At 43.6% G+C, this 26050-nt stretch overlaps 1 protein-coding gene across 3 annotated transcripts in view; it reads left to right on the top strand.

The window, feature by feature from the left end:
• The first annotated feature begins 8237 nt into the window (after positions 1-8237).
• Positions 8238-26050, top strand: part of ZNF318 (zinc finger protein 318) — a 43945-nt gene continuing 26132 nt past the window's right edge. For 2 of the 3 annotated variants that reach the window (XR_004676741.1, XM_034991800.1), the window contains exons 1-5: positions 8238-8763; positions 11535-11686; positions 17353-17992; positions 19014-20456; positions 23350-23449. Coding sequence is in view for 2 of the 3 variants with exons in the window: in XM_034991800.1 (XP_034847691.1) it covers positions 8308-8763; positions 11535-11686; positions 17353-17992; positions 19014-20456; positions 23350-23449 (2791 nt within the window). In the remaining variant the exon portion in view is untranslated. The remainder of the gene's footprint in view (positions 8764-11534; positions 11687-17352; positions 17993-19013; positions 20457-23349; positions 23450-26050) is intronic. The other variant, XM_034991799.1, reaches the window with a different exon arrangement.

Here is a 26050-nt window from a genome sequence, read left to right as displayed (position 1 = left end):
TACTACAACTGTTGTTTATATATTGTGGCTATGAGTCCCTTTTCTTTGCAGCATATACCTTTTCTGAATCCATTCTCTTAATGGTGTCTTTTGATAAGCAGGAGTTCTTAATTGTAATGAAGTCAAATATATTGATCTTTTCCTTGTCAGTTGTTTTAGCCTGGTTCCCCAGAAACCAGAGCGTCATTGTATTATTAGGGAGTCCAGGGAACAGGTGTGAGGGACAAGGAGAGTGATGCAGGAAAGAAAGGAGAACCAACAAGAGGATGGTTTTATCAGCTTCGGCCGCTAAATCAAAGTGATTGCTGGATCTGGGGACTGTGTCCTCAATAAACAAATTGCTTCTCAAGACCATCCTGGGAGAGGTGAGGTAATGGAAGAAGTGGAAGAAAATTATTCATTGGCTTTTGCCTTTCACTGATCAAAATTCCACCCCACCTGGCATTATGTCCTTCACACTTACAGGTTGCATGTATGAGGATACGCCTTAAAAATCAGACAAGTGAAACCCTTTACTGTCATTTTATTTTTTATTTTTTTATTTTTTTAAAATATTTTATTTATTTATTTGACAGAGAGAGACACAGCGAGAGAGGGAACACAAGCAGGGGGAGTGGGAGAGGGAGAAGCAGGCTTCCCGCTGAGCAGGAAGCCCGATGTGGGGCTTGATCCCAGGACCCTGGCATCATGACCTGAGCGGAAGGCGGACGCTTAATGACTGAGCCACCCAGGCACCCCCTTTACTGTCATTTTAGAGGAGTTTAGGGACTTAATAGTGATAATGCATGGATTGAATCCACCATGTTTAACATAAAATCATATTTTCTAATTGGTTATTGCTAGTATATAGAAACTAGTGATATCAAAGTCCTGCCATCCCATTCACTGAGCAGCAAGTGCCTAGGCTCAGTTCTCAACTAAGGACTGTCAACATTTTTGTCCTCACACCGACTTGGCACACAGCTTCTGATAAAATTATAAACCCAAGCTGAAGATTGGCAATAGTTGTGTTCAGCTTGCATGTAAGGGTGGGACTGTCCTTTGTTTCAAGCTGAAAACCTGTCCCAGATCGTCCACCTCCTGGGACGCACTTATATCTCCATACACAGGAGTGGAATCTCTAACTGCTACCCTTACTTTTAGACTTATTTCAAAGCCTAGGGGGTCTGTGAGATTTGAGCATATTCATAGGGGAGCTTTATCTGGCTTTAAAGCCTAGGTCTCTTTTCCCTTTTCAAAGGTTTAAAAATTATTTATTTATTTATTTGAGAGAGAGAGTGGGGGGAGGGGCAAAGAGAGAGGGAGAGAGAGAATCTTAAGCAGACTCCACACTGAGCACAGAGCCCCATGTGGGGCTCGATCTCACAACCTTGAGATCATGACCTGATCTCTTGGAAACCAAGAGTTGGACACTTAACTGACTGAGCCAACCAGGTGCCCCTTCCCTTTTCAAATTTTATCTGTCATTGCTATTTGTCCCCGTGTGTGTGTGTGTGTGTGTGTGTAAACCCATCTCACTATTTTCATCAGAAGTAAAGCTAGAGGGGGCACCTGGGTGGCTCAGTTGGTTAAGCACCTGACTCTTGGTCTGGCTCAATTCTTGATCTCAGGGTCATGAGTTCAAGCCCCACTTTGGGCTCCATGCTGGGCATGGAGCCTACTTAAAAACAAAAAACCAAAAAAACCCAGACATCTAGTAAGAGTTTCTTGAATTGATGACAGACAACAGTTGTGACAGGATGTTAATCAGATTCTTCCTGTTGTCTTTGGAGTTTCAGCAAAGGCCTCAAAAGCAAAAAGCAACACAATAGATCCCAGGTACCCCTGCCCCCACCACCACCTCAAAGGGAGATGAGAAGAGACTGTGACCAAGTCTGCCAGCTTTACTAATGTTCTACAGTTTGTATAAGAGAAAGAGGATTGGGCGCCTGGGTGGCTCAGTCAGTTAAGCGACTGCCTTCGGCTCAGGTCATGATCCCGGGATCCTGGGATCGAGTCCCGCATCGGGCTCCCTGCTCTGCGGGGAGCCTGCTTCTCCCTCTCCCACTCCCCCTGCTTGTGTTCCCTCTCTCGCTGTGTCTCTCTCTGTCAAATAAATAAATAAAAAATCTTAAAAAAAAAAAGAGAGAAAGAGGATTGTGTTGGAGAGTTACCTATGGGTTCTGAGTTTTCTCTTCTGCCACTCTGGGGAGGGAGAGGGGCTGTCCCCTTTGCCTAAAGCCAGGTGAATTGGAGGCTCCATTAGCACCTCTCAGAACGTTTGGCTTATATCTCCTGGTGTGGGGTATGGCAGTCCATAGGGAGTGATATCCTAACTCTCACCTGATGAAGTCCAAAAGCAAGATGCGGGCTGACTGGCTTCCCTGGGATGGCAAGTAAGGTATGTGGCATGGAGAATGAGCGGCCCTGCCCTTGCCAGCAGGGCAAGATGCATAAGTTGTCCTGTGGGCCAAGTGCACTTAGAAGGAAACCAACCTGGAATCATTTTAAAAGGATCCTGTCAGACTGGCTAAGGTCAACAACACAAGAAACAACAGGTGTTGGTGAGGATGTGGAGAAAGGGGAATCCTCTTGTACTGTTGGTGGGAATGTGAACTGGTGCAGCCACTCTGGAAAACAGTATGGAGTTTCCTCAGAAAGTAAAAAATAGAACTACCCTATGACCCAGCAATTGCACTACTAAGTATTTACCCTAAAGAATACAAAAACACTAATTCAAAGGGACACATGCACCCCAATGTTTATAGCAGCATTGTGTGTAATAGCCAAATTATGGAAACAGTCCAAATGTCCATCGACTGATGAAGGGATAAAGAAGATGTAGTGTGTGTGTGTGTGTGTGTGTGTATACACATATACATATTACTCAGCCATAAAAGAATGAAATCTTGCCATTCGCAACGAGGTGGATGGAGTTAGACAGCATTATGCTAAGCGAAATAAGTCAGAGAAAGACAAATACCATATGATCTCATTCATATGTGGAATTTAAGAAACAAAACAAACAAGCATAGGGAAAAAAAAGAGTGAGAGAAGCAAACCAAGAAACAGACTCTTGACAGACTATATAACAAACTGACGGTTACCAGAGGGGAGGTGGGTGATGTGATGGGGAAAATAGGTGATGGGGATTAAGGAGGGCACGTGTTGTGCTGAGCACCAGGTGTTGTATGTAAATGTTGAAGCACTAAATTGTACACCTGAAACTAATATTACACTGTATGTTACCTAACTGGAATTTAAACAAAAACTTAAAATCGATCAATCAATCAATGAATCCTTCCCGTGATATGTGCCAGGAGAGGAAAGAGACGCAGGAGAGAGTGAGTTTTATGTGGATGAAGCTCTACAGAGCCAGGGGCTGGGGGGAGAAAAGTAATAGGCAGTCAACCAGAGAAGAGGCATTACCTAGGTCCCAGCAGGAGAGTCAGAAAAAAGCCTACGAAGGTGACATAGGAGAGAAAGAGCCAACATTTGTGAATCCTCCATGCCCACAGGGAACGAAATTTGGAAGATGACAGTATCCTGCACCATCCAGGAAAGACTGCCCTTTCCCCCTAATCCCTTCTTTTCCTGCACCAAATGCTGGGGGAGGGCAGTTCAGAAATAGCAGCTGGCCAGCGAGAGAGGACAAATATACACTGAGGAGTAAAGGCAGGGATGTGGAGAAGCCTGGCACACCTCCCTTCAGCACAGTAAGTATCACGTCTGTAGCCGCCAAGAGCTGGGGAAGGGGAGAACCGTTAGCTTGAATGAGGTTTAGAGCTGTACTTGTTACCCTGGACAAGATATTTTCACTACTGCAGTTAAGACTACTCTTGTGACTGAAAAATACTTAACAAGTGAAGGGATCTGCAAGAGGTTTCATGCAGGGCATGGGAAAAACTATGCGGAAGGAAGATATGAAGGGGAAGCAGAAGTGTTTTCCAATTTTATCCCATGGAGGCCAAATCCCTTGATAAAAATAGTTATTCAGTATTAGAGAAGGATTAAAGAGGAGAGATTTTTTTTGTTAAGATTTTATTTATTTGACAGAGAGAGAGAGCACAAGCAAGGGAAGTGGCAGGCAGAGGGAGAGGGAGAAAGGGAGAAGCCCACAGAGTAGGGAGCCCAACCCTGGGATCATGACCCGAGCCGAAGGCAGACACTTAACCACCTGAGCCAACCAGGCACCCCGAGTATGCAACTCTTGATCTCGGGGTTGTGAGTCTGAGCCCCACATTGGATATAGAGATTACTAAAAAGATAAATAAACGTTTAAAAATTTTATTTATTTTATTTTATTATTATTTTTTAAACATTTTATTTATTTATTTGACAGAGAGAGAGACAGCGAGAGAGAGAACACAAGCAGGGGGTAGTGGGAGAGAGAGAAGTAGGCTTCCCGCCGAGCAGGGAGCCCGATGTGGGCCTCGATCCCAGGACCCTGGGATCATGACCTGAGCCGAAGGCAGACGCTTAACAACTGAGCCACCCAGGTGCCCCAACGTTTAAAAATTAAAAAATATATATATTGACTCCAAGTATCTGTAAACACCTATTAACATTTTCTTCAGCATGGGTAACCAAAATTCATATATAGGCTAATAAAGGCAGGGCATAGCCTTCTGGCAGATTTTTTATTTTTATTTTATTTTTAAAGATTTTATTTTTAAGTAATCTCTACACCCAACGTGGGACTTGAACTCATGAAGTGTGATCAAGGGTTGCACGCTCTACCTGAGTCAGCCAGGTGCCACATATTTTAAATTATTTTTTCATCAAAGTAATTTAATGGGTTTTTAAATTTTATATAAGTTATATAAATAACCCAAAAGTCAGAAAATACAAATGAGAAGAAAACAAAACCACCAAAAAACACCTTCATAATAGTCACATTCAGGAGGTTATACTGTGGTAGCAAATTATCCTTCAAAATCTCAGTGTTTTACACAACAAAGCTTTATTTCATGCTCATGGTATATGTTCAACTCAGGGTAGGGTGTGGTATTCTGCTCTACACAGTCACTCAGGGACCCAGGCTGACAGGCTGTACCATCTGGAACATGTGGCTTTTCAGTTGCCACAGCAAGGGAGGAGAGAGCATGGAAATCTTACAACTATTCTTTCCTGATTGGGCCCGGAAGTGCTTCCATTCACAGTCTATAGTGGTTAGAAATAGTAACATGGCCCCCTTTCTGAAAGAAGGAAGAGAGTATCCTTCCTTGTGCCCCAAATGAAAGGAAACACAGATATCAATGCACCCTGCTAAGGTCTGCCAGATTCCCAGATCTCCTGATGTCACAAAGCCAGAGATGACTAAAATCATCTTCTCTGGACTATCTTATTTTATTTTATTTTTTAAGATTTATTTATTTATTTGAGAGAGAGAGAGAGAGAGAGAGAGAGAGAGCAGGGGGAGGGGCCGAGGGAGAGGGAGAAAGAGTCTTAGGCAGACTCTGGGGCTCTGAGCAGAGAGCCCCAGGCTGGGCTGGATTTCACCATCCTGAGCTAAAACCCAAAAGTCAGACGCTCAACCAACTGCGCCACGCAGGCGCCCCTGGACTATTTTATATGGCAGCTCAACTTACATACACTGTCACCCTTCAGTTGTTACCTAACCAGGTTCAGTTTGCCCCATGCGCAGCAAGCCAATCACTGAGACTTGCAGATAGGTGGCAGAGAAAGGAATTTATTTGCAAGGCAGCCAAATGTGGAGATGGGAGAACAAGTCTCAAAGCTCCCTTCTTGTGAGAAGGGGTCTTGAACATTTATGCGATTTTAGGGAGAGCATGGGTGAATGGGATTGGAAGCTAGAAAGAGTGACTAAAGGTCAAGGAATTGTTGATCTATGCAGGCGCAGTCCATTGTCATGCTTTTTCCTATGTCGCCTGTTCAAAGATGGTGTATTGACATGAGCAGGGGGTGGAGATTTCAGTCTCCTCCATGTCAAAAGGTCACCTGTGGACATTTGCGCAAGCCCAGTAAGAAGGTCTTGACCCATCTGAACTGGGTAGCAGTGGGCCTCTTAGTTTCTGGAAAACAACTAAAACAAGTATCATGTGACTTGTACCTCCGGGAGCTTTCATCTATAGAAGCTGTTATCCATCCTTATGATGTGCTCCATGGGCTGCCTCTGCTTGGAAGCAGACAATTAGAAAGTTTATTGTTTAAAAAAATGGACTCTAGGTTATATTTTGAGCAGGAGTTTTCCCCATTTTCACTCTGACAGGGCTTTTATGCTATTTAGCTGGTGTAATCAAATCTCTGAGTGGAGGTCTCTGTTGCATAGGACACATTATGAAATGTTTTAAACTGTACAGAAACCTTACATATAACTCATATGTTCTGGTTAAGAGCCATCACTTTCTCAGTGATCGATATTTCCATCGATACTGGTATTTTGTTTTCTTTTCACAAAGAAATCCCATTAACAAAATCTCTTCACTGTTAAATTACACAACTAAAAGAAAACAGAAGTGGACTGAGATGTGGATGATGAGCATTTGGCAAGTTTCATTCATTCCCTCACTGTTACTTCCCACTATACAGGTAATACCAATTCATGTTTGAACAAAATTGACTATCCATCCATGAAAAGTAGTTTTAGATGTTAACTTAATAGATTGATTATATAAGGATTCACACATAAAATTCCAGATAAACTAACTTTGGAAAACAGAATCATTCCAGTGTTAAAAAAATATATGGAATATACTAATAACCTTGACATGATGAAAACCTTAAGCCGTGAAACCCAAAAGTCAGGAATCAAAAATTCAAATGCCTGGGGTGCCTGAGTGGTTCAGTTGGTTAAGTGTCTGCCTTCTGCTCAGGTCATGATCCCAGGGTCCTGGGATCAAGTCCTGCCTTGGGCTCCTTGCTCAGCAGGGAGCCTGCCTCTCTCTCTGCCTGCTGCTCCCCCTGCTTGTGCTCTCTCTCTCTGGCAAATAAATAAATAAAATATTTTTTAAAAAAATTAAAGAAAGAAATATTTTTTAAAAAAGAAATAAAGTATTTTAAAAAAGAATTTATTCTTACTGAGCTATGTTATAAGCAAATGCCATTATACAAACACGTGAAATTAGATATATTTTAAATTTAATATGGAAACAAATTAGAAAATGGGAATTTTATGGTTTAAAATTTTTTGTTCTGCCTTTGCTTTGGAATCAGAAACCTGATTTTCATACCAATTTCAGATTTTGTGTTTCTAGTTGATAGATGAAAACCGTCAAGGCATTGTTTCGTCTGGAAGAGTTTGGTTAGGGTCAACTTTTTTTTTCATGTTTTGACCACTGTTTTTCATCTTTCACGTGTTAACATTTTCTTGACTTTTGCATTTAGTTTGCAGGCTGAAACTGGGGACTACTGCAGCGAAGCGTCCCGGAAAATTCTGGTCATAGAATGGGGGTTCTGAATCGCTCACAGGAACTCTCCAGGCCTCCTGTCATGATACGGACCCTTTGGCAGTGAGTGACTTTCCCCATGACCAGAAGTATTCTGGTTGAGAGAGCAAACAGATTACTCTGATGTCTGCTTTGGGTTTGACTCTTCGTCCCCCAACCCATCCCCATTCTGCATTATCCCATCCCCAATTTCTATTGCCAGAGTTCAGGCAAAATGGAAAGTAAAACGATGGCTGTAGCTTCTGTGGGGCCCGGGGACTTGGTGGTCATTCTTGCCATACCTTCGCCATACCTAATGTTTTGGGGCTGTTTGTATTCCCATAACTTATAACCATTTATTGTCCCTACGTAAATGAACAAGTTTAGGGGACAGGGGCAGGGCTAAGATGCCCCCGCCACGTCCCCAGGCTTCGAGCATCCCCAAAAAGGCCAGTTCAGCTCCCGCTAATCCCTGCTCTTCCGCCAGGGCCTACCCGCGCGGAGCGCTCGGGGTCACGTGGCCGCCGGGGGCGGGGGAAGTGGGCGGCTCACCCGCCGCCATCTTGCCGGTTTGGGGCGGAGCGTGCGGGGCGCGGGTCGCGCGCTCCGCTGCCCCGCCCCTCGCCCTGCCTGGCTCCGGCTTCTGCGCTCCTCCCCACTTCTGGCTTCTGTGGCCGCTCCCTGAGTGGAGGAGCGGGGAGCCCCGGAGGGCGGGGGGGTGTGTCGGACGCGTGCTCGCGCGTCCAACCGCCAGCCGCGGCCGCGCGCTTGGCCGGGCCCCAGGGGCGGCGCGGGGCCGCGGGGAGGGGGCGGCTCCGGCTGCGGGGGCGGCGCGTGGCGGCCGTGGCGGCCGAGACTGCAGCTGCAGCGGCGCGCTGGGGCCCCGCGTCTAGGGCGCCGCCGGGTCGGAGCTGCAGCTGTGGCCGCTGCTGCCAGAGCCATGTACCGCAGCGGCGCCCGCTCCTCCGTCTCTTCGCACCGGCCTAAAGAGAGCGGCGGGGGCGGCCCGCGAACCGGCCGCAGCTCCGGCTCCTCCTCAGGCCCGGCTCGCCGCACCTCGCCGCCGCCCTCCGGCTCCTCCTCGTCGCGGAACCCCGCTCGCCGGCCCCGCTCGCCCTCAGGGCACCGCGGCCGCCGGGCCTCGCCGTCCTCGCCGCGGGGTCGCCGCGGCTCCCCGTCCCCGCCCCGCGGCCGCCGGGCCTCACCGTCCCCGCCGCGGGGTCGTCGCGTTTCCCCCTCCCCGCCGCGGGCCCGTCGTGGCTCCCCGTCGCCGCCGCGGGGCCGACGACTCTTCCCGCCGGGCCCGGCCGGTTTCCGAGGCAGCAGCCGAGGGGAGTCCCGCGCCGACTTCGCCCGGGACGGCCGCGGAGACCATCCAGGCGACAGCGGCAGCCGGGTAATCCCACCCCTCGACCGGGACTCCCTCTCTACCCTAGCCCCCTCACCCGGGCTTCCCGCTTCCAGAAACTCCCGCAGCACGGGCGCCCCGAGGCCTCCAGGCCAGAGTCCCAGGATCGAGGGCCCTCCACCCCCCACGGGCTCCCTCAGCGACGCCCGAATCTGGAGGTTCCCTGTCAGCCCCGGGATCCTCTTTTGCACAATAACGGACTCGGGACCCGTACGGGCGCCTGGTCGGGAGGCAGTGCACCATTTCAGGAATAGGCTGTTTCTCTCAGTCTAGGTGAGATGCGGAAAAGTTTGCCAGGGCGAGGGGAATGCCCTCCAAACCGTGTGCCTGGTACTTGTTCAGTAGTCGATGTTGCCTCAGAGTTCCGTGGTTTGGTATCCCCTTAGACCTGAGCTGCCCCTTGGATCTTAGAAAAGAAGCTGAAATGTCTTTGTGGCCAGTTAGGGTTGCCTAAACCCCATCAGCGTAGACACCTTGGGTGTAAACTGTTAGCAAATAGGAGCTGCTTCTCCGAAATGAGCTGTGCGTATCCACAGTCATTGTAATAACTGCCACCGCTTACTGAGTTATGTGGCAGGATTATGCCTGGCCCTTCACTTTACACATTCTCTTTGAACACTCACAACCTTTTGAGGAGAGGCAGTGAAAATTGTTCCTTATTGAATAGCTGAGGTATCCAGAGAGGTTTGAGCAACTTAATGTCACCTAGCTAAGAAGTGGTGTAGCTGTGATTCAGTCCATATCTACCTGGTTCCTGGCACGCGTGATTTTAACGGTTTTGTTTCCCTGCTAAAGGGACAGAACATGAAGTTAAGAAGTTTAGAGGTGCCTGGCTGGCTCAGTTGGTAGAGGGTGCGACTCTTGATCTCAGGGTTTTGAGTTCAAGCCCCAGGTTGGGTGGGGAGATTATTTAAAACGAAATCTTTCTTTCTTTCTGTGTTTCTGTGTGTCTGTCTGCCTGTCTGCCTGCCTGCCTTCCATCCTTTCTTCCTTCCTCCCTTCCATCCTCACTTCCCTCCATCCTTCCTTCCTTCCCTTTTTAGAAGTAGGCTCCATGCCCAATGTGGGGCTTGAACTCATGACCAAGATCAAGAGTCACATGCTCTACCAACTGAGCCATCCCGGTGCCCCCCCAAAATAAAATCTTTAAAAAAAAAAAAAAGTTTAGTTTAGATGTAATATTGACCTTTCACAGTAACCACCTCTGGCCTGGGGCTGGTGTTTTGGAATTGGTTTTTATTTTCAGTTCACCAATTTTTTTTCTTTAAACCCCATGACAAAGTTTCTGTTTTCTCAGGTGGGATGGGTGGGGTGGCTTTCTAAAAGTATTGGGAGTCAGAGTACTCTACGTACTCTGGTCATAGGTGAATTGACTTGTCACTATGTTGTAAGATTTTCATAGCTGAGCAGCTATAGCCTGAGGAAGCAAGCACTTCTACAGAGGAAGCAAAGAAAGTTGAATACTAGTTTCCATAACCTCCCTTTTCTCCAGTGCTCCAGGCTTTTCTGTCTCAGTAAATGACATCACCCATTGCTCAGCCAGAAACAGTGATCATCTCCCTTTTCCCAAGTCCAAGCTGTCAGTCACTTCATCCAACTTGTCAGCTCTACCTCCAGGCTACATCCCCCAAACTGTCCTCCTACCATCTCCCTAGTCTACGTCCTATTACTTCCTGTCTGTTAGGATCCTTTACACTCTTGTTACCACCCAGTTTATTCTGTACCCAGCAATCAAAATAATTTTTTTAAATCTTCATTTTATACATTTGAGAAGTATTTATTAAATATCTAGCATGTATTAGGCTCTGTTCTGGGCACTGGGGATACAACATGAACAGTCAAAAACCCCTGCCCTCGTAGAGCTTATATTCTGCGAGAGGGAGTCAGATAATAAGTAAGATAGAGAAGTAAATTATTTTGACATGTTAAATAGAATTAAGTACTAAGAACAAACAAAAACAGAGAAAGGAGTTAATACTTTTTAATAGGGTTAGCCAGGGATGGCCTGGGAAGGTGACTTTTAATAAAGACCTGAAGGAGATGAGAGTATGAGCAATGCAAGCATCTGGAGGAAGAATGTAGTCAGATCATATCACTGTTGTGCTGGAAATCTTCCTGTGGCTTCTTACTACACTAAGAATAAAATCCAAATTTCCTAACTGGCTTCTGCCTGTCTTCTGTCACTTTGCTGCAGTCACACTGGCTGCCTTTCTGTTACCCAAAACATGCTAAGCTCATTACAGAGCTTGTTCTTTTTGCCTGAAACATCCTTCCATCTGTTTGCAAGGCTGACCTCTCATCATTCAAGCGTCAGGTTAAATAGTATCACCTCAGAAAAGCCTTCTTTAACCATTCTATCTGAAGTAGCTCCTTTTCCTTAATCTCTTCCATGTTATCATGTTTTAATGATTTTATAGCACTTTCCGCTATCAGAAGTACTGAAAAAAAAAAAACATTTTTTATTGCTTGCTTGCTTCACTAGAAATGTATACATTCTGAGAACAGACTCAGTTTATTCTTCTCGTCCCATGCCCAGTACTAGGAAATGAAAGACTGAAAGGTCTCTGGTGGGGAGGGTTGGAAGTGTGGTCTTTCATCTAAGAAGATAGATGACTTTTTAAATGTGCTTTATTTTGGGGGTAGTAGCTTACCATAGCCATTTCTCTCTTTGTTGGGTGACAACTTTATAACTAAGGAGGAGTACATTTTTGGGCTGTCTCCACCCTATAGACTATTAACATTATCTTTTACTTTTGTAGAGGCGCTCTCCTGGTCTGCGTTCTGACTCTTCTTTGGAACAGAGCTTAAGGATCACTGTTGGTAATGACCATTTCTGTGTTGGCATACCAGAACGGCGGCGGCTTAGTGATCGACTGGGGTCACCAGTGGATAATCTGGAGGACGTGGACAGGTAGGCTTCATTTGAGGCAGGGCACACTATAATAGTGCTTGAAGGTAGAAAAGTTGCTCTTTTCTGAATAATGTATTTGAAAGAGTGGTGCCAGCACTGAAGTTATGCCCTCTGTCCAGTACAAGGTATAACATTGGAAAAGGCTTTCTGAGTGGGGAGAGTATATTGATATAGACTCTGTTGCTGAAAGAATTATGTAGAAGAAAAGACTTTAGAATGTCATCCTGGTCCACCTGGAAAGCTGAAGGGACATAAACAGAGTTCCCCAGATTAAAAACAGTTGAGATGATAAGGATTCTAAAATACTGGAACTAGGATCCTTTCTGCAAAGGAAAGTTCTGGACAAAATAGGAAATCTTGTTTTAGTGGTGTTATTTTTCAGCTTGGTCAGGTTGAAATAGAGGTTCAGAAAGGACTTAGATAAATTCATGTCTAATATATGTATCTATATTAAATATATAAGCATTAATAGAAAGTTAAAGCTCTTTAAAAATGTTTAATTTCAGTTACTACTTTACAATTGTTGGAGTGCTGAGGAAGGACAAATACGCTCCACAGAGTGTTAAATATAGGTCCCAGGTGTTAGGAACTTAACTATATATGGGAAGAAATCACATTAGGTGTGTCTCACCTCACCAAAGTAATTAAGAATGGGAGTACAGGGAAAGCACTCTTTCTGAGAGCTGGGATCCATGTCTGTTACGGTCTCTGCCCAGCATACTGGGAGTTTTAATAAATGATTAGCAGTAGCAACAAATCAGTGTGTTGCTCTTACAAACTGAGGCTGTCCATGCAGTGGTACACTGAGCATAGGCAGACAGGTGGGGGACAGCTGGACAGGAAGTCTGAAGACCAGTGCTACCCTTTGGTAATATTTACTTCAAAGCTGCAGTGGCAATTTGATGTGGCAAAGCAAGGCAGGACAGTTCTATGTCATACAACATAAGCTTCTGAAGATAGGCTTCAAGGTATGTGGCTATATCCCCTAATTGAGGCAAAAGCCCTTGCCCTTCTGGCTGCTTCTATTTTGGAAGATGGTTGAGTAGGTGGTGCATGGTGTGACTCTCTTCCTTCCTTGTTAAGGTTTTGCGGTAACTTAAGCATTTCCTCTTGTTATGTCTAGGCTTTCACCTCCCCTTTCCATAAGCTTCGTTATGCACATGTGCTTCAGAGAGCTAATTGTCTTTTTTTAAGTTGTAAAAATTAAAATTTTCCTTTTAGGGAGTTTGGGACAGTAGTTTTCTTTCCAGAATTAAGTGTTTCAGAGAGACAAGCTACCGGTGAGGCGCATGGCTGGTGCATTCAGTAGAGCATGCATCTCTTGATCTCAGGGTTATGAGTTTGAGCCCCATGTTGGATGTAGAGATTACTTAAGGAAGAAAAATAGAAGGAGGTACTAGTCCATTATATAGATTTTTGTTCCCTGTACTTTTACTCAATATGGTTTGTGTAGATAATTACTGTCTATTAAAATGTGGTCATAGAACCATTGGCGTTCTCAGGATGTCTCCTGATAGCGTGTCCAGTTTTCAGCTGTACCATTTCCAGGTCCAGGCCATTTTTGTCCTTTCTATGTAGGTTTTTACATTTTTTTCCTGGGCGCACCTGGCTGGCTCAGTCAGTAGGGCATTCAACTCTTATTCTTGAGGTTGTAAGTTTGAGCCCCATGTTGGGTATAGATACTACTTAAAAATAAAATCTTTAAAAATAAATAAATAAATGTTTTCCTGAGACCCTGGTGTTCTTTCTCTTCCCTTATTGAATATATTAAATTTTATATCCAGTTTGGATTACAGCCAAATTGCCAGAGTTGTCCAGGTTCTCACCTTGGCAGCTCTGTGTGTATTAATGTTAACTTATTCTGGAAAGGGAACATGAAGAGGTTGAATGAAGACAGCTTCTGAAGATTTGTGGATGTGAGGTCAATTTCCCCTATTAACAAAGTACTCTGCACATTGTATGTTTCATTCATGGAATTCTTAACTCTTCCTTGCCCTGACATAGGTTGAAAGAGCAAGATTTTTGCCCTCCAATTTGCCTTATTATATGTGCTGCCGAAGCAAGCACCCTCCGATTTGCCTTAGGGAAAAGACAGAAGCACACAGTTTTCTTCCAGCATTTTGGGGAAGCAGCAGAGGAAAAGATGGGATGTTTGGGCTCTGGAGGATCTTTTTTTCTTTTCTTTTCTTTTTTTTATCATATACTTTTTTTTTTTTTTAAGATTTTATTTATTCATTTGACAGAGAGAGACACAGCGAGAGAGGGAGCACAAGCAGGGGGAGTGGGAGAGGGAGAAGCAGGCTTCCCACGGAGCAGGGAGCCCGATGCGGGGCTCGATCCCAGGACCCTGAGATCATGACCTGAGCCGAAGGCAGACGCTTCACCAACTGAGCCACCCAGGCGCCCCTATCATATACATTTTTTAACAGCTTTATTGAGCCATAATTCATATACCATAAAATTCACCCATTTAAAGTATATAATAGGTCAGTGACTTTTAGTATATTCTCAGAGTTGTGAATCAATCCACTACTATGATCAATTTTAGAACAGTTTTATTACTTGTACTCTTAGCTATTTATTAGTTAACCCCACCACCTGCCATAGCTTATCACTAATCTACTTTCTGTCTCTAATAGATTTGCCTATTCTGGACATTCCGTATGTGACTAGCATCTTTCACTTAGCATGATGTTTTTCAGGACTCACTCATGATGTAGCATATAATAGTACTTCATTCCTTTTTACTGCCAGTAATATTTCATTGTATGTGTTTTGTTTATCCATTTATCAGTGATGAATGGATGGATAAATTTGGGTTGTTTCCACTATTTGGCTATTGTGAATAATGCTACTATGAACAATTGGTGTGTAAACTTTTATGTGGATATATATTACATATTTTTTAACTTATTTAATGCAATTCATAAATACAAAGTACAAAGAGGGAGCTCCCCTCTACTTACTTGCTAGATGAGATGCTGCCCAATTCATGAATAGCTTAATAAAGCTAATTAAATCTTAAAAAAAAAAGTAGAATAGTACAGAGAGCCCCCGTGTACTCGTCACCTACATCCAACAGTCAATTTTTTAAATAGATAGACCTTATTTTAGAGAAGAGTTGGATTTAACTAAAGCTTTCAGAGTGTGTTCCTGGACTGTTCTGAGCTACAGGGTATGGGGACCTTTTTAGGATTTACTTTTACTGCAGCCAGTTCTTTCTCTTATCTTTTGGGAGATCTGGGAAAGGAGGACATGAGTTTCTAATAAGCAACTTAATTTCTGGCTGTGTTTACATGATAGCTCATTGTTTTAACTGGTAATGTGCCTTTTTTCATTGTTTTTTTGTCTCCTTTTGCTGGAGATTACAAGTCTTGACTGAGACTCTCTTGGAGCCATTTCATTATTTCTGACTTCTTGATATTTAGGGCTGGATTAGATTTTGAGCTGGTATGTCATTTGGTGGTAATATGTAATAGTTTTAGTGTGGAACTGAACATGGAAGTTTGGATGAATTTGCCATTACCTGTGGAACCTGTGTTTTTTCCCCCCTACACTAATACAATCAGAGAGTTTTTTATGGTAGATGATGGAGCAATGGAGCAACTCATGGACATTCCTCCCTGGAAATAGGTATGTTCATGGCTGACAGACCTATAGAGTAAAATGTTTTACTCTAGTTATGTTTGATTTCAGAGATCATCTTTGCTTCAATCCCATTTTTTCCCTATTTTATACTATACTGAAACCTCAGAATTCCCCAGACTCTTGCAGAAGAGGTGAGTTATAGGAACCTGGATTCCCATGGGTGGCATTCTTTTAGCGGAGGTGATAAAGTTTATCTTTAATAAAAGTCTTTCATAAAGTTATTTATAGCTGTTACCCAGGTCTAAAACTTTGAACAAAGGCAGAACTGGTGAATAAGAATAGGCAACTCTTCGATGTTCTGCTAACTCAGTCCCAGAGAAAGCAACTAAAAAACAAACAAAATGAAAGAAAAGTGATTTCTTAGAAACTTTCAAAAAATAGAGGTAGGTACTAGAAACTGTAGCAAACACCAGTGTGAGTGGAATGTGAGTAACCTGTAAATTTTTCATTCAGATTATTTAAAAGTTGTATGCTCAAAGTTCTGTAGGATCTTTATTTCTATCTGTGATTAAATCAAAAATTTTCTTTTTGGGCAGTAGAAGCTCTGTGACCACGGTACCCAAAAAGATTAGGACTACTGTGTGTGGTATAGAGCCCTGAACTGAAAAAGGACAAGTGTCCCAGCCTATATTTTTATCTTCACGCCACAAAGGTCCAAGACCGTTTTATTTCTATGAAATGAAAATATATAGTGAGCCAAACCACCACATACTTTTTCCCACACCCAGGATTAGCAGATGCTTGTGGATATCCAAGCAAAGTAGAAGAAGGGAATTAAACAGGCTGTGGAAGGAATTTTGTGGTTTTTAATATGTGAACTAGCAAAACAAAGCATTGGAGAACCTTCTAAAACTTGTGAGAAAATACCAGTAAGGTAGCTCAGTAGTTTAAAAAAATTTCCCCCACAGTGAAACACTTCTTTTCCAAATGATATATAGAACTTTATCTCATAAACAGATAAAATTGGAGCTAGTACAGTTTTGGTGAGGTGGAAGGCCCAGAGCCATGCAGGCTCTGCTTTTTTTTCTTTTCTTTTTTTTAAGATTTTATTTATTTATTAGAGAGCATGAGCAAGGGGAGGGGAAGAGGCCAAGGGTGAGAAGCAGACTCCCCGCTGAGCGTGGATCCCAACATGGGGCTCCATCCCAAGACCCTGAGCTGAAGTCAGATGCTTAACTGACTGAGCCACCCAGGTGCTGCCAGGCTCTGCTTTCTTAGCATGTCTTTCTTTTAGGCAGCTCCTGAGCAGACTTCAGAATCTCTGTAGAACATAGCTTGAGGGCGCCTGGGTGGCTCTGTCGGTTAAGCATCTGCCTTCGGCTCAGGTCATGATCCCAGGGTCCTGGGATCAAGCCCCACGTCGGTCTCTCTCCTCAGCGGGAGCCTGCTTCTCTCTCTCCCTGATGTTCCCCCTGCTTGTCCTCTCTCTCTCTGTCAAATAAATAAAATCTTAAAAAAAAAAAAAAGAACAGCTTGAAAATCATTGATCTGGCCTGGTGTTTCTCAAATGTTAAAGTGCATACCTATCACCTGGAGATCCTGTTAAAATGCAGGTTCTGATTCAGGAGGCCTGGATAGAGGCTGAGAATCCACATTTCTAAAAAGTTCCTAGGTAATACAGATGCTGCTGATTCAGATCACACTTTTGGTAGCAAAGAGCTAGAATTTAAGCTAGTGTGGAGTTGTTCAATCCAGGGCCTTTTGTAGTCTGGTAGTGGTATTTTCACATCTCCCAAACCCTGGTGTGATATTCTGCATCTCCAAAGTCTAGTCAAAGAGATTAGCCTAAGAGCTCTGTCTAGAGAGACTAGTAATATCTCTCCTTGGTTAGAGGCTGAAGCTGCTTGTGCCCTGGAGAAAGGGAAAAGAAATGTTCCATAGGTTTGTTCTTGGACTTCATGATTGTGTTTTGTCTTAAGTATTTTGTAGCCCCTTGGCTGAATGTCAGGCTCTTAATCTTGTCTGGTCTTGCTGTTTCCAAGTCCATTGTATTCAGTGATGCTTGTCTCTTTCCTCAGGGATGACCTGACTGATGATTCTGTCTTCACTCGAAGTTCCCAATGCTCTCGAGGTCTTGAACGATATATTTCCCGGGAGGAGGGACCTCTTAGTCCGTTCTTAGGACAACTTGATGAGGACTACCGGACAAGAGAAACTTTCCTGCATCGTTCTGATTATAGTCCCCATATCAGTTGTCATGATGAGCTGTTGCGGGGAACAGAAAGGAATAGAGATAAACTCAAAGGTTCCTACTCCATACGACCCGAGGAAAGGAGTCGGGAGGCCAAACGGCCCCGTTACGATGACACAGAGAAGATACACAGCATGGGAGGTGATCACTCAGGTTTTACATCAGGGACCCGCAACTATCGACAGCGTAGACGAAGCCCAAGCCCTAGGTTTCTAGATCCTGAGTTTCGAGAGCTGGACCTTGCCAGGCGAAAACGAGAGGAAGAGGAGGAACGGAGTAGGAGCTTGAGTCAGGAGCTGGTTGGCGTTGATGGTGGTGACACTAGCTGTCCCATTCCTGGACTGTCGGGTGTCCTAACAGCATCGGAGCCAGGATATTCTTTACATCGGCCTGAGGAAGTATCTGTGATGCCCAAGAAGTCAATTCTGAAGAAACGGATTGAGGTGGACATGGAGCCTTCCATTCAGGTCTCTGCTTCATTTCTAGGATCTCTTGCTAGTCCCTCTAATATCTTGAAACTTGGTTACTTTTCTGGGGGTGTGTGTCCCTAACGGTATCTTTGTAATATATCCTGGACCAACCTTGTTATGCCTATGAGCTCTATCTTCCAGGATTCTCCAAAGGAAACTGTAGGCCTTACAGTGCAATCATACCTCGAAGCCCTTGAAGTAGAGGGCTTCTATTGTCATATATTAGGCTTTCTAAATAAACACTTTTGAGTATTTATTGTAAGTTTTTTCTCTAAATTGGGTAGCCCTGTAGGAATCTTTGAATGTGGATATCTTGGAAATTAAGCTTAAAGGGCAAAGAGAGGAGATGATCTGAATTTTTCTCATTTCTCTTTAGAGAGAAGACAAGATTCATGAGTGGTAGGTCACTAGACCAGAAATCAGGTGATTCTGATTCCGGTCCCACTGCCACCCCCTTGCTGTGCGATTTTTAGGCAAGTCACCTCACCATTCTGGGCCTTGTTATTTTTCCCTCATCTGTGAAAAGATGATCAGGCATGAGCACTAGTTTTTAGCTATTCTCTTAGGAGTCCAAGGTTTCTGAAGGAGTACCTAAGGGCACATAAAGAAGCAAAGGGAGGCTGATCAGTTAGGGTTTCACAGTTTCCTAATCCCACTTGAACCAAAGCAGCTCCACTTTTATGTCTTTTTTTCCTCCTTCGAGGGACCCATGGAAGAGCTAGAGCATCTCTAAAGTCCTTTTGAATTCATATTCCTTGGTAAGGACTACAACAAATGGGCAAAAGTGAGGATTCATGCCAGTCTGCCTTATTTCATGTTTCCCCTTGCTTCAGCAGAAGCATCTGGAGAGATGGAGACCCAAATCTTGACCCTGCCTAAGGATACTGTACCTCCCTTTCATTCATACTTATCATTCCCCTATTAATTCAAGAAGAACCAAGTATTTAAGTATTTATCTCAATTACTAGTTTTCTGAGATTCTGCATAGAGGCTAAATCACTTGTGCTTGTCTTTGCAGCTTGATAGTTTTTCCAGCAGCACCAGCTCCAGCCAGGATCACCCTGTCTACTCTGGTCACCCATCTCTTCCACTAAGTGGTGCTATTGCTGCTTTTGCCTCAGAGATTGAAAATAAGGGAACTATGGTAGAGACTACCCTGAAGGAACCTCAGGGCAGCCTCTACCAATGGGGTCCTCTCCCTGGGATGCCCAAAGACAACAGTCCTCTCAGAGAGAAGTTTGGAAGTTTTCTCTGCCACAAGGAGAAACTGAATATGAAGCCTGAGGGGCCTGAGCGACACACAGACTTCTTGCTCCCCCATGAGAGGGCTAGCCAGGATGGCAGTGGTTTTTCCCGCATTTTGAGCATGTTGGCAGACTCTACCAGTACACAGGAAAAAAGGCGCCGTAGTTTCCCTGACATTGAGGATGAGGAGAAATTTCTCTATGGGGATGAAGAAGAGGATTTAAAGGCAGAATCTCCACCAAAGCCCCTTGGGGGCTCTGCGAGTGAAGTCTTGAGACAGAAGGCAAGCTCCCTGCCCTCTTCAGCTCCAGCTGTAAAACTAGAATCAATAGAAGAGACCAATCCAGAATATGCCAAGATTCATGACTTGCTCAAGACCATAGGGCTGGATATCGGGGTAGCAGAGATTAGTAAACTGGCCGCCCGCACCCAGGAACGACTTCATGGCAAGAAACCATCACGTTCCTCTGCTGACCGCCGTTCATCAGTTGACCGGCACTTTTCAGCAGACCGCTGTTCCTCAGTTGACCACCATTTCTCAGCTGATCGGCACTCCTCAGATCCTCACAGACTGGAGAGCAGGGAGGCACACCATAGCAATACCCACTCCCCAGAGGTGTCCCATCCACATCCAGTCTCCCCTGTAGATCCTTACCTGCTCACAAAAAACAGCCCCCCATTCCTAAAGTCTGACCATTCAGTGGGTCATGTTGCAGGGTCAGAGGTAGTTGGCAGTGGTTTTCAGTCATCTGTGGCTGTCAGATGCATGTTACCGTCAGCCCCGTCTGCCCCAATTAGACTTCCACATCCTGCTTCATTATCTCAGTTTCATATGCCAAGGGCCTCTCAGTTTGCTGCAGCTCGGATACCTCCAAACTACCAGGGACCTGCCATTCCCTCTGCTTCCTTTGATGCCTACAGGCATTACATGGCATATGCAGCCTCAAGGTGGCCCATGTACCCCGCCTCTCAACCATCCAACCACTCTCTACCTGAACCACACAGGGTAATACCCGTTACCAAACAAGCTACTCGTAGCCGTCCCAATCTCCGTGTGATACCCACTGTGACTCCTGATGAGCCCAAACAGGAGGAGTCAGTGCTAAGCTCAATTCCTACTGCTCAAGTGCCTGTCCAGGTGTCCATCCCATCACTCATAAGATACAATCCGGAGAAGATCTCTGATGAGAAGAACCGTGCTTCCCAGAAGCAGAAGGTAAACACTAGCTTTGGGCATCCTGTGCCTGAGCCTTCCTATTTTAACATAAATTGGTATTTGTCTTTTAAAGGGAGTAAGGTCCTTTTACTTTTAAGTTTTTGGAGGCTGCTGTCCTCGCTCTAAGTAATGTATATACCCACTCTGTTTTTCCCATGTTTTCTCATTAGGACTAAACTAAATTCTGGCCCTAGGCCCCACTGTGAGTTCTTGACTTCTTTTTTCTTTTTAAAGTGTCTCTATCAGGGGGCGCCTGGGTGGCTCAGTCGTTAAGCGTCTGCCTTCGGCTCAGGTCATGATCCCAGGGTCCTGGGATCAAGCCCTGCATCGGGCTCCCTGCTCCATGGGAAGCCTGCTTCTCCCTCTCCCACTCCCCCTGCTTGTGCTCTCTCTCTCACTGTCTCTCTCTCTCTGTCAAAAAAATAGAATCTTTAAAAAAAATATAAAGTGTCTCTATCAGAATTACTGGGCTTAGAACACTATGGGTAGGAGTTGAGAGCCTTAAAGTTTTCAAATATGACCTCATCAGGGAATGAGGAACCAAAATGGCATTGGGTTAAGAAGAATCAGTAAACCTGTTTTCATCTTAGTGAGTTTGGGATCCTTTTCCTATAGTGATTATGAGGGTTAAAAGCTAATACCTGGTTGTTGCTTGGTAATTAAACCCAAGAAATAAGCTTTGCTTGTTCGGTTTCTTTTAGAGTCCCGGACTCTATAAAACAATACTTTTTTATGACACTTTAAAAAAAGTAGTTTTTATACTACAAAGTTCATTGTGTTCTCTGGTATAGGAAGGGAGCAGTGGCTGGGGTAAAGATGTAATGATTCTAGATGTTTTAAAACAACAGGTAAAAAATAGGGATGAGGAATACAGAATAGCAGAAATTCAGATGGAAAAATTAATGCGTTCTCTTAATTTTAAAGGTCCTTAGTAACTATAACTCACTTTGTTTAGGAACATAAAAATGTAATATATAAATTTGGTTTGCTAATACAATAATGAAAACCTGAGGAGAAAAAAAGGGAAAAAATGGAGGGCCAATCATTTTTTTTCCAATTTAAAGGAAATTTAGCTAATTCTTGAGAAGACAGAAATCATTCTTCTTAATTTTTCTTTTTTTTTTTTTAAAGATTTTATTTATTTATTTGAGACAGAGAGAATGAGAGAGAGAGAGCACATGAGAGGGGGGAGGGTCAGAGGCAGAAGCAGGCTCCCTGCCAAGCAGGGAGCCCGATGCGGGACTTGATCCAGGGACTCCAGGATCATGACCTGAGCCGAAGGCAGTCGCTTAACCAACTGAGCCACCCAGGCGCCCTCTTCTTAATTTTTCATTGTACTTAATACTCTGAACTCCAGAAAGAGGGGGATAGGTTCAATACAGACAAAACCCGAGACTGCACAGACACTGTTTGTAGACTGAATGCTTTCCCTTTACTTCTTCTTCAAGAACCTAGCACTAATACACAGGTTTTCCACACTAGTCCATTATAGACAAGCTGTATTTGTTTTTTCCATTAAGTAGTAGTAATACAGTTGAAACACTGTGGGCTTTTGGCTATATGTACCTGGATTTGATTTTACTTGATTTGAGTTGATTTATATACCTGGATTTTAAATTTAAAAAAAAAAAGATTATTTATTTATTTGAGAGAGAGAGAGAGCATGAGCGGGGAGGAGGGGCAGAGGGAGAGGGAGAAGCAGACTCCCCGCTGAGCAGGGAGCCCGCTGTAGGACTCGATCCCAGGACCCTGGGATCATGACCTGAGCTGAAGGCAGACACTTAGCTAGCTGAGCCACCCAGGTGCCCTGGATTTTAAATTTTCTTACTATATGATCTTGGGTATGTTACTTGATCTTTCGCAACTTCAGTTTTCTTACTATAAAACAGAGATAGTGTCATGAGGATTAAATAAGATGATGTATGTAATGCAACTAACACAGTGTGTCCCCTATAACACTTATTAGTTCCCTTCTTGATGGTTCCCTTTGAGCTCAGAACCACTGTCTAATAGTTGCTATCAGTAACTTTAGGTTAACATTAATAGCATAGTGCTTCCTGGGGCGGCTGGGTGGCTCAGCAGGTTGAACGTCTGACTCTTGATTTCAGGCCAGGTCATGGTCTCAGGGTAGTGGGATTGAGCCCCACGTTGGGATCCACGCTGGGTGTGGAGCCTGCTTGAGATTCTCTCCCTCTCCATCTGCCCCTGCTACCCCCCCCCCCAAGAAAAAAATAGTATAGTGCTTTCTGCATAAAAATAATACTTCTGGGGCAATGTAGCTCTGATAAGGATAATTCTATTCTGGAATTTGGGTCAGAATGAAATATCACCTTTGATATAAAGTCAGAACTTATGTGTGCAGACATTTGGATCCTTGGATTCTGATATCATCTAGCATGACAGCTTATGGAAGAGAGCAATAGAAAAGTGAGGATGTACTATGGTGAGCACTGTGAATTGTGTAAAACTGATGAATCACAGACCTGTACCTCTGAAACAAATCATACATTATATGTTAAAAAAAAAAAAAAAGATAGTAGGAAGGGAAAAATGAAGGGGGGGAATCGGAGGGGGAGACAAACCATGAGAGACCATGGACTCTGAGAAACAAACTGAGGGTTCTGAGCGGGGGGGGATGGGTTAGCTTGGTGATGGGTATTAAAGAGGACACATATTGAATGGAGCACTGGGTGTTACACACTTTATTATATATCAAAAACTAATGATGTAATGTATATATGTTTGTTATATATCAGAAACTAATGATGTATGGTGATTAACATAATAAAATTAAAAAAAAATCATTACTAGATTAAATCTTCTTTCTTAGACTTTGGAAAAAAAAAAAAGAAAAAGGAGGATGTTGGAGGCTGAAGGATGTTGTACTTTGCAGGTTATTGAAGAGAGGGAAAAGCTAAAGAGTGACCGGGAAGCTCGCCAGAAGAAGATGTACTACCTCAGGACTGAATTGGAGCGGCTTCATAAACAACAAGGTATCAGACACTCCTGTGCGTGACTGCCTTTTTGTAGTAACTTGAGTAGGAGACCTACTCAAGGAGAGCTGTGAGGACTCTCAGACGGGTTCAGTGACTTCTGAAGCCTTACTTTTTAAAAAAATTTTGACTTAATTGGACTTAGAGAAAAGTTGCAATAAAAAGTTACAGTAATAGTGTAAAGAATTCTCAGGTATTCTCTATGATTATTAGCATTTTACCATATTTGCTCTAACCTTTTTTCCCTCTCAATCTTTGTGTGTGTGTGTGGGGGGGTGTATGTGTGTGATTTTTCCTGAATTCTTTAAGAGTAAGTTTTAGATATGATCCTCCTTTACTCCTAAATACTTCATTGTGAAGATGAAGTGAACATACTCCTAACAATAAAGAATTCACTTGCATAACCATTGTATACTTATCAAAATTAAGAAATTAACCATAATGTAATACTAGTCTACTAATCTAATTTCAATTTCACTGATTGTCCTATTAATGCCCTAAAATGCAAGATAATGCATTGCATTCAGTTGTCATGTTCTTTTACTCTCCTTTTTCTGTAATAGTTCCTGAATCTTTGTTTCATGACATTGACATTTTAGAAGAAAAGTCACATATTTGTAGAATGTCCTTTAATTTTGGTTTGTGTGGTGTTTCCTTACAGTTAAATTTAGGTTATGCATTTTTGACAGGAACATCACAGAAGTGATGCTGAGTTCGTATCAGGTGTTGATTTCAGTCCCATTACTGGTGATGTCAACTTTGATCATTTGGTTAAGGTGGTGTCTTCAAGGGTTTCTTCACTGGAAAGTTATTATTTTATCCTTTATAATTAGTAGGTAACTTTATAGGAGAGATATTTATAGGAATAAATATTCAGTTACTCCTCAAATTTCCTCTGACTAGTTTTAGCATTCATTGGTGATTCTTGCCTGAATCAGTTATTGTGATGGATGTTAGTGATTTTCTAATTTCATCATTCCTTCTACTTTTATTAGTTGGCTTTCTCCTGTGATGAAGAGCTTCCTGCCCATCCCTCTTCTCCCATTCATTGATCCATGTATGTTGGTGTGAACCCATGGACTCTCCATTCAACAAGTTTTAATAATTTACTTTTGATCATTTTCATGCCCAAAGTGCCCCAGATTTCGCAGTGGGAGCCCCTTTGAGTTGACTTCTGTGTCCTTTGATATGTTCCCATCATTTTTTGAGTACTTCCTTTTGGCACAAAAAAATGTTCATGATGTCTCTTTGATTCCATCTCTTCATTTGTGCTTTTAGGAATTCACATACACGCTGAGGAAGGAACATAACAAGGCTTCTAAATATTATAGCTTGATGATAGCATGGCAGAACAGAGTGGGAAAAGATACAGTTTCTTCTGTTTGGGTTTAGACTGTTCAGGGATGAGAAATTTAGTTACTAATCCGGTGAGGATTATTTCATGAGAACCTGCAGTTTAGAATAGGAGATAACATTAGGTGAACCTGAGGCAAAACCTAACACTCAATGCAGGTACCGGTGAAGGATCTTTTTTTTTTTTTTTTTTTTGGTGAAGGGTCCTTAAATCAGATAAAGTCAAATATGTGACTGAATGGTTTTTGCCTTCTGAATAATACTTTAGTTTTCTGAAGAAGACTGCCACCGGATTCATAGCTTGGGGTTTTTTTAAAGATTTATTTATTTTAGAGAAAGTGAGAGCATGCTGGGGAGGGGCAGAGGGAGCGAGAGAAGCCTAAGCAGACTCCAAGCTAAGCACGGAGCTCAATGCAGGGCTTGATCCCAGAACCCTGAGATCATGACCTGAACCAAAACCAAGAGCCGGACGCTTATCCAACTGAGTCACCCAGATGCCCCTGGATTCATAGTTAACAACATAAGGACAAATGCATACAAACTTGTATATACCATTTTGGGGATTCATGGAGTTCTGAAGCCTGCCTGTAGATCCTTAGCTAATAACTCCTATATAAGAGATAATGTAATCAGTCATCCTTTACCTCCATAGAAACTTCGCCTAGGGGTGCCTGAGTGGTTCAGTCAGTTAAGCGTCTGCCTTTGGCTTAGGTCATGATCCTGGAGTCTTGGGATGGAACCCCGAGTCAGGCTTCCTCCTCAGAGGAGAATCTGCTTCTCCCTCTCCCTTTGCCCCTCCCCCTGCTTATGCTCATTCTCTCTTATAAATAAAAATTTAAAAAAAAAGAAGACGAAAGAAAAGAAACTTCACCTAAACTAGCCCATGTGGAAGGAGAGTCTTGCTTTTAGGAAGGAATGTTTATTTGTTTGTTTGTTTGTTTAAAGATTTTATTTATTTAATTGACAGAGACACACACAGCGAGAGATGGAACACAAGCAGGGAGAGTGGGAGAGGGAGAAGCAGGCTTCCCGCTGAGCAGGGAAACCCGATGCGGGGCTCAATCCCAGGACCCTGGGATCATGACCTGAGCCGAAGGCAGTCGCTTAACCAACTGAGCCACCCAGGCACCCCAGGAAGGAATGTTTTAAGGGAAAAGATTTTGTCACCATGACCTCTTGGGAGATTACTACTTACAATGGAAACATGACTTGTCTTAACTTACTTTCCTTGTGTTTCTTTCTTTTGAC

Source organism: Mirounga leonina, unplaced genomic scaffold (genome assembly GCF_011800145.1).
Source record: "Mirounga leonina isolate KUSES-001 unplaced genomic scaffold, KU_Mleo_1.0 Mir_53, whole genome shotgun sequence".
Classification (NCBI taxonomy): domain Eukaryota; kingdom Metazoa; phylum Chordata; class Mammalia; order Carnivora; family Phocidae; genus Mirounga; species Mirounga leonina.
This window is presented reverse-complemented; position numbering and strand designations above follow the sequence as displayed.